This window comes from Pocillopora verrucosa, chromosome 7 (assembly GCF_036669915.1).
Source record: "Pocillopora verrucosa isolate sample1 chromosome 7, ASM3666991v2, whole genome shotgun sequence".
NCBI classification, from domain to species: Eukaryota; Metazoa; Cnidaria; class Anthozoa; order Scleractinia; family Pocilloporidae; genus Pocillopora; species Pocillopora verrucosa.
In genome coordinates this window covers 1,205,653-1,218,983 of record NC_089318.1, presented here as the reverse complement: position 1 = coordinate 1,218,983, position 13,331 = coordinate 1,205,653, and the positions used below count along the sequence as shown (strand labels likewise).

The 13,331-nt window shown below is 35.7% G+C and overlaps 3 protein-coding genes and 1 long non-coding RNA gene across 4 annotated transcripts in view; 2 read left to right on the top strand and 2 right to left on the bottom strand.

The window, feature by feature from the left end:
* Positions 1-116: 116 nt before the first annotated feature.
* On the top strand, positions 117-3,213 carry LOC136276748 (protein STPG4-like). The gene is made up of 7 exons (XM_066170489.1): positions 117-220; positions 407-484; positions 1,235-1,495; positions 1,608-1,681; positions 1,848-1,902; positions 2,183-2,302; positions 2,906-3,213. Exons 1-7 carry the CDS (start codon positions 128-130, stop codon positions 3,023-3,025), a joined length of 801 nt encoding a protein of 266 aa, XP_066026586.1. The 5' UTR covers positions 117-127; the 3' UTR covers positions 3,026-3,213.
* A 19-nt stretch (positions 3,214-3,232) lies between these two features.
* LOC136282725 (uncharacterized) lies at positions 3,233-4,922 on the bottom strand. The gene is made up of 2 exons (XM_066170494.1): positions 4,792-4,922; positions 3,233-4,330 (listed from the first exon to the last, which is right to left on the bottom strand). Exon 2 carries the CDS (start codon positions 4,292-4,294, stop codon positions 3,680-3,682), a length of 615 nt encoding a protein of 204 aa, XP_066026591.1. The 5' UTR covers positions 4,295-4,330; positions 4,792-4,922; the 3' UTR covers positions 3,233-3,679.
* A 74-nt stretch (positions 4,923-4,996) lies between these two features.
* The window catches only part of LOC131774543 (uncharacterized), a 31,048-nt gene continuing 22,713 nt past the window's right edge, over positions 4,997-13,331 (bottom strand). The window contains exons 2-6 of the mRNA XM_059090596.2: positions 8,421-8,438; positions 8,009-8,167; positions 7,313-7,402; positions 6,860-7,012; positions 4,997-6,202 (exon numbers count right to left, since the gene is read on the bottom strand). Coding sequence (XP_058946579.1) covers positions 6,116-6,202; positions 6,860-7,012; positions 7,313-7,402; positions 8,009-8,167; positions 8,421-8,438 — 507 coding nt within the window. The 3' untranslated portion in view covers positions 4,997-6,115. The remainder of the gene's footprint in view (positions 6,203-6,859; positions 7,013-7,312; positions 7,403-8,008; positions 8,168-8,420; positions 8,439-13,331) is intronic.
* Positions 9,517-12,395, top strand: LOC136282728 (uncharacterized). The gene is made up of 5 exons (XR_010718390.1): positions 9,517-9,715; positions 11,074-11,285; positions 11,796-11,844; positions 11,970-12,029; positions 12,252-12,395. It is a non-coding gene; the product is annotated as an uncharacterized lncRNA (long non-coding RNA).

Here is a 13,331-nt window from a genome sequence, read left to right as displayed (position 1 = left end):
AGAAAGTTGGGAATCCTTCCTGTATCGAAATGAAAGTTCAGACGAGGTCAACCGTGCCCTGGAGAACCTGGGAGCCACTCGAAGGAGGTAACCTTGGAAACATGCTAGCACGCTAGAATTCCACAAAATGGCGAACGCAGCGAATGGGATGCTTTTGCAAGAGCCAAAATCTGGCCCCACTGGCTATCCTTTGCAACCTCGATCACCCATAAGAATTCTAGTAAGTCTTCAAGCTTCTCAACAGCTATAAATTAAGTCAAGCCGAATTATTTTATCGTTTTCCATGGTCACCGGTTGCTGTAAACGTCTTTGATCCGGAAATGAGAGCTCTTCTGTATAATTTGTTTACATTTCAATTACACCAAACTGATGAGCGATATGTTAAGCAATTCTTTAATGTTTATAGTCTGGAAGAAGAAGTAAGAGCCCGTACTATGAAGACCCGGTGTCGGAGAGAGAAGAGTGGTGGCGATCCACATTAAAGGTGAGTTGAAGTTCTGAATAATTCATTTGATAGTTTGAGCAAACACGCGATAATTGAAGCCATAATTTATAAAACTAACACTGGTTTTATTTCTTAATACATAGCATACAAAGCTATTTTGAATATACCCTCAAAGCCAGCTTACTTTCGCAAACGCCAATCACTATGTGGTGTTAAGTTGGTAGTAAAATGATGAGATGTATTTGAGTCTGCCGATATCTGACGTGTTGCTATAGGAGAGCACAGAATGTAATTATTCAAGGGAGGTAAAATTGGCAAAACTTGACATGACTGGACTATTGACAACCTGAATGGTGTATTTGGGGAGGTAATCAATGTAATATATTGATGAGAAAATCAAATTGCTAATCAAAATCAATCTACAAAAATGATCAGTTCTTAATTTCATAGTTACTGAATAATTGTTAATCATTCAGTAGTCATGGCAATATGTTCAGACACACTTGAAAATGGGTTGAGAAGCCCTGATTTAAGGCCCAGCAAGGTTGCTGTGTTGTGTTTTTAGGCAAGATACCTCAGTGCCTCTCCACCCAGGCATATAAAATTGGGGAGGGGAGGGTAGGGTGGTGGTGATCGACTTCAATGGAGTCTGCTACATATTTTCTTTTTCTTTTCTTTTTTAATGTGTTGCTGTGAACAACAACGAGACACATATTAAGCCATTTAAACAATGGAATAGTGTCTGTTCCTGTTTCCTCTGAAGACTTATATTCTATGTTATGGTTTCAGGACACACCTGTTCCTGGAAGTTATGAACTGAAAGATTTTGTTAAGGAAATGCATGGAAAACCTGTGAGAACTACATATGGATTTAAGAATGCAGGAAGAAAAAGAAATGCTGACCCATCACGCAAAGGTGACAAATTAATGCCAGGACTGTACAAACATGGAACATCCATTGATGAGCTGAATAAACAACATGTGACATACAGTTTTAAGTCTTGCGACAGATATCATACTCCAACAGCACTAGTGGGATACATGGACAAGGTATTCTGTAGATCTTGGCTGGGGTTCAAATTTTTGATTGGTTTTTAAACATTTTGAAAAGTAGTTTGAATTCATGCTTACTACATTGATTAACTTTCATTTCACTTTGCAGGAGTTTGTGAAGAGTCAAATCAGCCCAAACACATATTACACTGGGTACAAGTATGTGCCTAAGTTACCTTCGAAGTAAGTAAATCAGTTTAAGATGGAAAGAATAAATCCACATTCATTGGTCATGCAATGTAAATCTTGTCATTGAAAATATACAGGGAAATAACTACCTGCACAAACATAGTCAAGACTTTCTCATTACTGCATATTTACCATCTTGACATGACATTCTTTTTAATAGGCATCCAGCTTTCAAGTCTCAAGAGCGCAGATTCCCAACCATCTACTTTAAACCAGTGAGTGATTCCTTAAAAAAAATACTGTGTTTGTATTGAGAAACCAGGGAATTCAATGTTTTATTCACCAGGGATACTGTAATGAGAAATTAGATACTTATAGTCACTCGTAGGGGTTGAGGAATTAACAATGGCACAGTGTGTAGATTTTGGTAGATTTATATCACAGTGCTCTGTCAGTTCCATATATCTTTCCTTTTTGCTTCACAGGCTACTAGACCTTTTGTGATTATTGATATTAATGGCATAATTTTTTTGTGTCTATTTTTTGTCTCCGCAGAGAGAAGGTCCCCCTCCTGGAGAGTACAAACTCTCCAAGGACCCAATTTTACCAAAAGGACCAAATGTTACTTCTCCATTCAAGTCAAAAACTCCAAGATTTGTCCAACCTCATGTGCTGGTATGTAATGGCAAACAGATAAGTTTAGAAAGAGTTCTATGGCAGTGGCATACAGCTCTAACTCAGTGAGCCAGAAATCCCTGAGAGTTCTTAATTGAGTTGTAGTGCTAGCTTTTATGGATCAAAATCCCCAAAATCATATCAGAATTTAGTGTCAGGAAAATCAATGTAAGGGCATGAATTGCTTTTCTTTTGGCTCACCATTATACTACTGAAAGACCATTAGTAGTAACATTGATACTTCATACTCTTGAATGTGTTGGGTTTAAATGTAATTTTAAATTTCTTTTAAGAATGTATTAAAAACCCATGAAAATCCCTGGAATTTTATGAGTTATAGCTTGTGTGATTTTTCTCAGGTTGAAGACAAGAACAGTCGATTTTGTGCTATTTATTTTCTTGTTTCTGGGGGAATGTGGTAGCCAAGTTTTTCGCACAATGCACTCTGAATTGAAAGGTTCAAGGGTGTAGTCACTTTGGAGGTACAAAAAACAGGGAAAAGCTCAAGATCTAAGGATGTATATGACTTGTACACAAAAGAAATACCCAGAATACTGGCATTTATTGTTGTCCATATTGTTTTCTTTCTTTTTCTCAAAATAGAAAACACCTGGTCCTGGAACATATTGCAAGACATACCAAACACCAATGCCAGATACAATCAAGAAAATGGCAAGAAATTATGGATTGTTCTTTACCTCAGGGACTTATGGAGATTATTAATAATATATTTTTCTTATGAATTAAAAATGGGAAGGATATGATTTCAGACACAAAGGAAGGTGAAGGAGACACAAATGAACCACCAACCAATACTCCTGCTGATGCACTTGAACATCTGTAAATTATGAATATAAAAACTGGCTTTTTGAAATTGCATTTGTTTTTTATAAGAGTATGTGAGGTAGAAATAAAACAAATTGATACGTGTGACATGTTGAAGTTTATTTATTTGGATGACCTTTCCAAGTAGAAAGAACACTTGATACAAAAGGGAATGGTTAAAGGTGGAGAAGTTTGACAAAGATTGCACATAACAAACTCAGATTTTTATGATGTACATACTGTGATACAGATCCCAAAATTCATAGACATGCTTCTTCTCCCTACAATTTTAATACATTATCTAACAAGCAGGTAATGATAATATACATACTCATCAGCAAGAGGATATTGCCAGCATGAACTACATATTCTTGTAACAAATTCACAAGGAACCGTAGAACTCATTGAAGGGAGAATTACTTTCTGATCTGGGAAATGGAGTAAAGATGCACATCTGCACTGTGCAACCTTTACAAATATTGAAGAGATGTTAACCAAGGGGATTAAAAACCACTCTTAGAAACAGTAATGCTGTGTCAAAAGTGACCAGAGTTAGCGCACCTTTAAAAGAACAATCTTTCCTTTATCAAACCTCCTGTACAGACGATGATTGGTCTCTCCAATTCTTTCAAGAGACCAGAGAATTGTAGACACCAGTTTATCATCTAAATTTGATTCTTCTACACTATCAGCAATATGGTTTAACAATCGTCGAAACATACTGCAACCTTCTGCGGATGCTGCCCTGATCTTCTGCAGTTCTAGCCTCTGATTATCGTCATGCCAAACAGCTCTTGCAATCTTGCGCAACAACTCAATACATTCCTCTTTTTCTAATGAATCTTTTGATGCTGCAAATATGTCAAGAAGTTCTTGGACAGTTTTGTGAGCTATAGTTTCCTCTTTGAGTGGAAAGGCAGTGGAAACTGATGAAAAATTGCAGAACCGAACACATTGTAACGTAACGCTTTCACCTAATAGAGTAAACTTGTTTGTTGTCCCAGAGAGGCACTTCGTGTTAGCTGCATTTATATTGCGAGGGAACATTGACAGAGCTCTTAGAGTTGATGAGCAAAGAACAGTTCTTTGCGTCATTTTTCTTGTCATGGTGCCCACGAACAAGTTTGGAAGCCTCTTGGTCAGAAGCACACTCAGCTGGTTTACCATTCTTTAGACCTTACAAGAATTATTCCCAGTTATTTCCTTAGGAAAGAACAAGAGAGAAAGTGTGAAAAACTGCGATTACTACAAATTTTGTGTCACAGCAGATTACAACTGACTCTGAACTAGAAAAAGCTGTTTTCTAACTAGGGTTACACATGTTGAATTGTCATGACTTGACAATAATTGATAACAGATCGAGTGAACGCAATTAAGGGTTAACAGACGGTTCAAGCCCTGACATTTTCAACTTTTTAATTTTACATTAATTAAGCTTGAATCAAACTCCAAGGATTATCTCTTCTACATGTTTCAACCCACAGTGCATGATATGTGAGTACGAGGTTGGTTCACTCCTCTTGGATTTCTGAGGTGCTGGGAATTGATCTTAAAATTCACATTAATGTATTGACTGAAAAATCCCACAAATAAAGCTTAACAAATTCTTATTCAACAAATAAACGGAGAAGTTAAAAACACAATAGCGTAGCTAGAAAACTAACCGTTTAGAACAGTTTGATTAATGGCCTTTCCCACTATGTTTCAGAAAGCACTTCTGGAGATGCAGCTTTGTTATGGATGGATACTTCGTATAAAAATACTGATTTATCTTAACAAACTTATTTGAGCGGGGCGAAGGATCAGCTGAGAGATTTGACGGTTAACTGAACACGGCGTACCTGACACAATCAGAAAGTTACATACATAGATGTAAATATGTTAACTTTATTAAAATATAATTTAAAAACAGCAACTGACACGGTACATGTAAACATGACTTAAATTTTCCATAGTTGGAAGTAAAAACAGTTAGGTCTGGTCAGCTCACAGCCTTTGTGAGTGAGGTTGCATAATTAAATAGAAGGCACAATAATTTATACTCCATAACTTGAGATAGTCAAATTAATCTTTAAGTCATCCAAATTTCATAATATTAATTGATAGAATGTATATCTGATTCTAAAGTATGTCGCAGTTCTTGCAACATTCAAGGCATATCAATTTAAACCCCATTGAATCTAGTTATTGATGAGAAATCTTGCCACAATCAAATTCAAATCTAAAATCTTGAAAGTTTAACAAAATAGCTGAGTATATTTAGAGGGCAAATTTCTTCCACTTCAGGATTCCTTTGAAACGTTTTTACAGCCATTTACACTCTTTTAATTGACTTGAGTTGAGACTCCAAATAAAGACATATATCAAACAGATTTTAAAATTTGTCATTTGAAAATATCAATAAATTCATGGTTCATAATTTACCCCAGTGCCTCCAGCTCTCTGGAAACCACAAAAGATGAGGCAGGAATTCTAACTACATATCAAAATAAGTATCATAATTAATGTTGCCAGCATATCATAATTGTTATTATCACAATTATTACTATTAACATCATCACCTTCATCAATATTATCAGCATTAAAAAACAACCAATATGTGGGGGCTATTATGCTGGATGAGAATAAATTATACACAAATAATTATATGTTTTCATTATCACAGGATACTAAATAAATGTTTTTTTTAACATTGTCATTAGTTGAGTATTAGTAATTCTAATGAGAACTTGCCACCTTTGAATTAATTTTCTGTAATGAATATCTTGAGATTACTGACATACATGGTATAGCTGTAACTCTCCTCAAGGCACTATAAAGCAGCAATTGCCACTATTAACCAACACACATTCTTCTTAAAGGTTTCTCTCCAAAATTTTACTTGCTACTGTAAATTATCATTGAATATATTACTAAACAACAATGACAAAATCCTTAAATTCTCAAAGTCTTCAGTTTGCATCCACTTTTTACATGATCACTCTTTTGCTATTGAATGGCACAAACAGCACTCTTGTTCTGTTGTAAGGCAGTTGGCAGATCAGTGCTTTTGTTTAGTCGTACCATCTCTAAAATCTGAGGATGACAAGAAGAGGAAAACTAGGTTTTATTGAAAGTTCTTGCTGGTAGCAAAAATGAAGACCCCCGAAAGCTAAGACCTAACACCTAACACCCAAAAATGAAGACCTGAAAACCAAGACCCAAACACAAAGACTTGTGGTACCTCTTACTATTCCCTAAAATTCCTTGGAATTCTCGAAAATTCAACAGGTCACAGGATTTTTCTACTGAGGTCTAAAATTTTCTTTTACCTATCATTCTGCTTGATTCGAGCACTGCTTGATTCGAGCACTGCTTGATTCGAGCACTGCTTGATTCTCCTTTTTTCCCCTGACCTAATATCCTGTTGCTCTGCTAGAGCTGTACTGAATTTCAGGAGAAGACCTTAAGCTCAATTATTTCTTTTGGGAACACGCTGCAAAGAGGAGAGACCCATTTGATGATTTTACTATGTTTGAATCAGTATGTATATGTAACATACAGCTTAGGGGAACACTTTCCTAAAATACCTCTCCAATCATACACTGAGGCAGTGCCTATTTAACTTAATTAACTTAATTGTACCCTTAATACTGCTTATTAACTCAGAACTAAAACAGCAACTGGCATTTCTTTACTAAAAACCTCTCTCCTTTATAAGTCAAGAGAGAAGGAAATCAGATTTCAACTTACCCCTATACATTCAAAGAAGTCTATGGAATTTGTATTGTCCACATCTATCTTCTTAAATATCTTTTCCCTTATATCTGCCTTTGTGTACATCATAGAGTTCCCCTGCTGAGCTATTAAATCCAACATCTTTTCTAGTTCATCACTGTCTATGGTCTGAGAAAAAATGATAACAAATCAAAACCAAAATTACATAATTTATCCAACATGTGCATATTAACTACATTCAGTATTCATGTAGATAAATCAAGTTAAGAGTATAAAAGCCCACTTATAAGCCCTCTTGTTTAATATGTGTTTTCCAACCCAACCCTTGACTGTGGCTTCATCCTTATTTGTGTCTCAATGGAAAGAAAATATATTTGAAAAAACCCATGTTTTTTTCCTTTGATTGATTTGATCCTCTAAATTTTTATAGAATGAACAATTCAACATAACTTTAAAATTTTTCCTAACCCCATTCCTGTCAAGATCTGCCTCCACAAACTTTTTCTCAGCAATAAGAACTGTACTTAAAGGAACATCAGGATATCTGCTGGCAATTTCCTGCAAAATGCAAGCAAGAGATTAACTTTAGAGACAGATATTTTCAAGCAATGTGGCAGACACCTAATTCAAATCACTACCTCATTTGCAAAATTCTAAAAAGGGGAAATCTCACCAATCAATGAGAAGGAAGCTTTGCATGCTTCCCCAATCAAGTGGCTGCATAATTTTTTTTACTCAATATTCATGCAGTTTTGGTTTGTCAATGAAGCTAAGTGTTTATAGCAATGCAAAATGATGTGGGAACAGGTCTCAGCCAAAATGCACTAGATATTTGCTCTTAAATCAATTAGTGCTAATTCACATTTTTTGACAAGATACATGTACAGGTTGCATGTTTTTATTTTTTTCAGAGGCATGCCCCAGTAACATTTACTTGCTTAGCTTTTCATGACCTTAAGTTCTTGTCTCTTGGAAAGGTTGAACAAGTCAGTGGTTGTCTAGTTCATCTTGCAGTAATATTCCAATAACATTTACCAGCCAGTCTCAATTAGCCTTCCAGTGGTATTGCAATATGTGCTCTTGAGTTTGTTAAAAATGACCCAATTTCTTAATTTTCAAGTAGATTTTGAACCCAGCATAGTTTTTCTTAGTCTAGAGTTTTACCTGGTATAACTTCTCTGGGTCATCAAATGGGTTGTCTATATTCTCTTTATTGTTTCCATCAGGTGTTTTCTCTTCCGCGCCTTTGGTTCCTTTGTCTCTTTTTCTTTGTGCTGGTCTTTTAGGTTTTTTTGCCTCTGATTGACGTCGTTTTTTGGTTTCCTACAAATTTGTGAACAGAGAATTTTAACTATATCACTGTTGACTGTTGATTCAATTCATCAAAATACATGATAACAAGCCAATAGCAGAAAACAGTAGTCTCTTGCTTGGATCACTTTCAATTTGTAAAACTCCTATGAAGAATTGAGGGGTCTGCTTACTTCCAATTAATTCTAGATGTACATTATTGTAAAATGTAAATCTGATTATTTTGAAAATAATTTTAAAAAAAAGATATCAGGGTAAGACTTACCTTAGTCTTTTCAGCCAACTTTAAAGAAAAAAACAACAACAAAAAGAAATCAATAAATTTGTTATATATCTGTAGCTAAGCAGCGTCTTAAGGGAGAAGAATTCTTCAAGTAATCCTTAGAAGTTAGGGCGTGTTTAAATGTGCATAATTATGAGGTAGTTTAAATGTAAACAATTCGTAATTTCAACGGTTGTGCGCGCGGAAGGAATTGTTTGATCGGTCAAACACCTGCTCTTGCATTCTTACAATTACTGACGAATTCTTCAAACCTATCAAACAAAGACAACTGTAATTATCACTTGCTTTACTGTAGATCGTTAAAAACAAATATTTATCGTGTTAATCGAGGGTTTCTTCAGATATTTATGCTCACTTGTTTTCTCCAATTCCTCCATTTTCTTGCTCATGTCATAAACTGTTCCCTTTAGCGAATTACATTCTTTCTCCCTTTCGTGAAGTTTCGCTTTCAGTTCCTCTCTTTCCTTCAATCCCGTCACAAAATCGTGGGTTGTTTGATCCCTTTGCAGGGCTGGCTGATCAGTGGTTTCTTCAGACATTTGGCAGACAAATTATCGTCAGATCGATAAGTGAAATTGTCAATCCTATTAAATACACTGCGAGTATAGACTCAGCCAAGACGAACTTTGCTGACAAGTCTTAAGACTAACATATCCATGTTCATAGCGCGTGCTGTTTACCACGCTCAGTTTGGCCTTGTATGTAAACAACTGTTTGTTTGTTGTGTTGCTAGAACACGAATTCCTTCATGCTCTGCTGCTCTTCATTGTGCATCCAAGAACTCGACTACCACAACGAATCAGGTAAAGAGCAACACCAAAACAGCCTAAAATTTTCATTTATCAAGAAGTACTTCCTGTCGCGACTCGTGAGTGTAACTAATTAGCTTTTATTGTAAACGAAATCCTACATTCCGGTGGACAGTTGCCTAGACCGTCCTCCGCCCCACCCCTCCACCCATCCCGTTCCCTTTTTTTTTTTCTTCGCTGATATTTTGAGCCCACAAGTAAGCAGCGTATGTAGTCCCTTGTGAGCTGATACCTCATTCATGTAAACTGTCGCTATTTGTAACCAAAATGTAGGACGACGACAAACCTCTTAAGAGCTTGCAGTAAATGGAAAGTTCTGTTGAATTGGCGGGCTGACAACATGGATTTCGACACACCGACATTGACTTATGATGAAGAGGACTATGGCCGAACGCCACCAAATCAAAAGCCATATTTATCTACGAATGGCTCAGGAATCTGGAAGATAACATTACAACTGTCAAGAAGGTGAGGCAGCAAGAAGCACTTATCAAATTCAGCTGTTTTTATTGTCTTATTATTTAGTAAATCTGTGTCGTGAACACGCATGTGAAATATGAAGCCCTCCCAATCTTTACCATGGTATTTCTAAGCAAAATTACCGATGCAACGTCTACTGATCGTTTTTGTTTTAGAAATAGGGGCTAGTTGCCACTATCAAGCGCGATCAGTACCAGTAATTCGTTTGCAAAAGACCATGAGATGATCGTGGTAGATAATAACGATTTCATGTTAGATTATAAAACCTTTTTAGAACCACTATTATTTTTTTTTACTTTTAAATCACAGTCTGATACATGTTTTTGGCTAGTTTCTCTGCTCGCATAATTCTCACTGATTTGTTAGTGAAGTTGGGAAAATGTAACCTACTGGAAAAGCTGTGACAACCTTACGTTGATTTACTATGATTTTCTTTATAATGAAAACAAAACATCGAACCTCATTTGTGGATTAGATTTTGTCATTATTAACAAAACAGTCATGCAGCAAATGGTTGGAACCCAGGAGTGACAGCTGAAAAGATCATTTTGGTGTTATCAACTAAGTTGATAACATGAATTGGCTAGCATAAGGAGATTCAACATAAATCCAGTTACTCATGCCATTTACTGAACCAGTGCTTTATTGACAATAAAAACTATTAAATTCCAGTTGTTTTCATTGTGAAGTAAATGTTGATAGGGTTGCCACAATTTGCCCTGATGAAGGGGTAACACCAGAAACATAAGCTATAGAATGTCTTTACGGAGGCCAATTTTCATCAACAACTCATTTGATTAAAACCAAATTACCTTGCAGTAGGCCTAATCATTAACGCAGCACCACAGTTTCTTTAGAAACTTATCCTTCCACCTTTTCCTAGTCCTGAAAAGGACTCTTATCAGTAGGACTGACTGACATTTCTATAAAGGGAGTAAGTTCCTAAAGAAACTGTGGTGCTGCATGGGTGGGAGAGTATAACAGGCAATTTAGTGTTAACAACTGAGTTGAAAATGTAAATTAGTCTCTATTTAGAGTTTAAAGGCTAATATTTCAAGCATTAGCCCTTCATCAGAGTGATTGACAAAGGGCTAACAAAGGGCTAATGCTCGAAACATCAACCTTTAATCTCTTAACGGTGGGTAATTTATGTTTTCAACTCAGTTGTTAACACTAAATTACCTGACATTTCTATCACCTGAGCAGGTGTCATCAGTCACCTTAGCCGATAAGAGTAATTTTCAGGACCACCCTAAACCAATTAATGCCTCACACAAATAATGATATTTCATGCTCAAAGCAGTAATCATTATCTTAATTCTGATTGTGGGTGTTGGTTTTTATAGACAGAGGTAAAAAATTGTCAACAGAAGCTTGAGGAACAACTCTCAAAGCACTTGACTATAGTCCTTGGACCTCCAACAAGACAGCTGCTCTCTAGATGCTTTGCACTGTTGTACAGTATTGGTAACACCACAACATTGTATGAAACAGTCAACAAGTGCAGTGATACCATCAAGTACAAGGATGATTCACAGTCTTACCTTCCAATAAAACTGTAAGCTTAAACCTTAACCCTTAAGAGTATGAGGCATCTTATTTCTCCTAATACTCACCCCTGAATCAAAAACATTAAGGTAACAAAAATAAAGAAATTATTACAAAATTCAAGAAGGTCTTGATTAGTAGACAAATTATCCTGGGAAGTACCTGAGTTAGGAACTGATTAGAGAGCAGTATGGAGACAATGCATACTGATGCAAGGAACAGGGTTTATTTTTTAACCTCTGGTTACCCTGTGATAATTGTTTTTTATATGAATGTTTTAGATCAAGTATTTGTGTGGCTAGGTTGTTTATAGCAGGATTAGCTTCAGTTTTGGTTTAAGTGCCATAGTAACGCATAGGTTTTGTACAAACTTAGTTATCACAGGATTAGTGCTACTTTGGTCTTGAGCAATGCAATCCTTAAAAAAATAAGTTTCATCTGTGCCTGTATGTGGGAAAGGTTTGTCATGTTCTTGTAATAATGTCTATATTGAATGAAATGTTTTTGATTGTGTTGTCAGGTCTGCAGTAACATGCATTGGTGCCATTTATGAGAAACTAGGACGAATGGTAATCTGAATTTATCACAACTTTGCAATTGTCTCAAAATGTTTAAATATTAAACTTGGAGGAATTATATTTACTGAAAAAGGTATCAATCACGGGCGATTTTCATTCATCTTGTATTTTCTCAGGCTGGTGGATCTTATCAGGAGACTGTGCAGACTCTAATCAAAGCAATGAAAAACGCTGAGGTATCTAAGGCTTTGATTTATTCATTTCATTGTAGCAATATACAATCAACTATTTGATATAAGTAATCATGTTTCTACTTGATAAGAGTTCATGACATTCCTCTGAAATAGATCTTGCTGGAAATTTTTTTAAAGTTTAATTCACTTGCTCTTTATTTACAAGACAGAGAATATTTAATTATCTGTCAGTAAATGGTTTATTTTGCATGATTTATCTTGCAGTCTCAAGGACGCTGTGAAATCATGCTGAGTCTGCAGCGAGTTTTAAGTGGTCTAGGTAGTAATGGAGCAGCCTTACACAGAGATATTTACAAAGCTGTAAAAGGAGCTTTGACAGACAGAAGCATGTCAGTTAGATGTGCAGCCGCAAAGGTATTATAAATTATGCAAAAAAATAATCCACACAAGTAGACTGCTATTAAGCAGTTGTGGAAAAGAAATGTAAAGAAATTCAGACCTCAAACTGATTTCAAACTTGTGCCTCCCAGTCACTACAAGGTAATTTGGTATTATCAAACTGAGTGGACATGTATATTGGCCACCATTAACCCCTTAACTCCAGAAGTGATCAACATGTTACTTATCCCTATAATATCCATTTGTTATTCAGCAAACAGGTAATGAGAATACTCAAACTCATCAGGTACAAGATATTGCCTTGACTGAACACCAAATTCTTGTAACCAATTTACAGGCAAATGTGTAGCAGCCAGAGGGGAGAATTGTGAAAAGTGAATGCTTTCTCTTAGTTACCAGACTTTTTATAGTGAATGGTTTGAACTTAGTGGCAAAAACATGATTGGTGTGATATGATTGTCTGGGTGAGAAAAATCCTTAAAGGAATGTTGTCTTTAGGTTTTAGATCATGTTTTGACAACCTGAGCAAGGTCATTTTATAGAAATTATGGATTTTTTTGGTTTTTAAAGGAAAATGGACATGACTCTGATATAAATAGAAGGTGGTCTGATCAGGATGTCAAGTATCCGGTTTGAAATTGGAAGTGAAATTCATCAAACAAAAGTGTTTGAGATTCTAATTTAAGTTGTGGCAATCTTGTTGTGTCCACTGAGGTGGTCAAGAGAAACATTGTAATGACCAGAAATGGAAAAAATTGTTTAAATAGAAAAAAATGTAATAAAATTTGATTGAAAAGGAATTGTAAAAAATGCCTAAAAAAAATTTTATTTAAAATAGTAAGAATCACCTAAAATTAGTATGTGTATTAGGTTTGTAGCACATCAGTGAAAATGTAAAAAACTGTGAAAATCTAAATCTTGTTGTCTCTCATCAGCTGCAGAGAT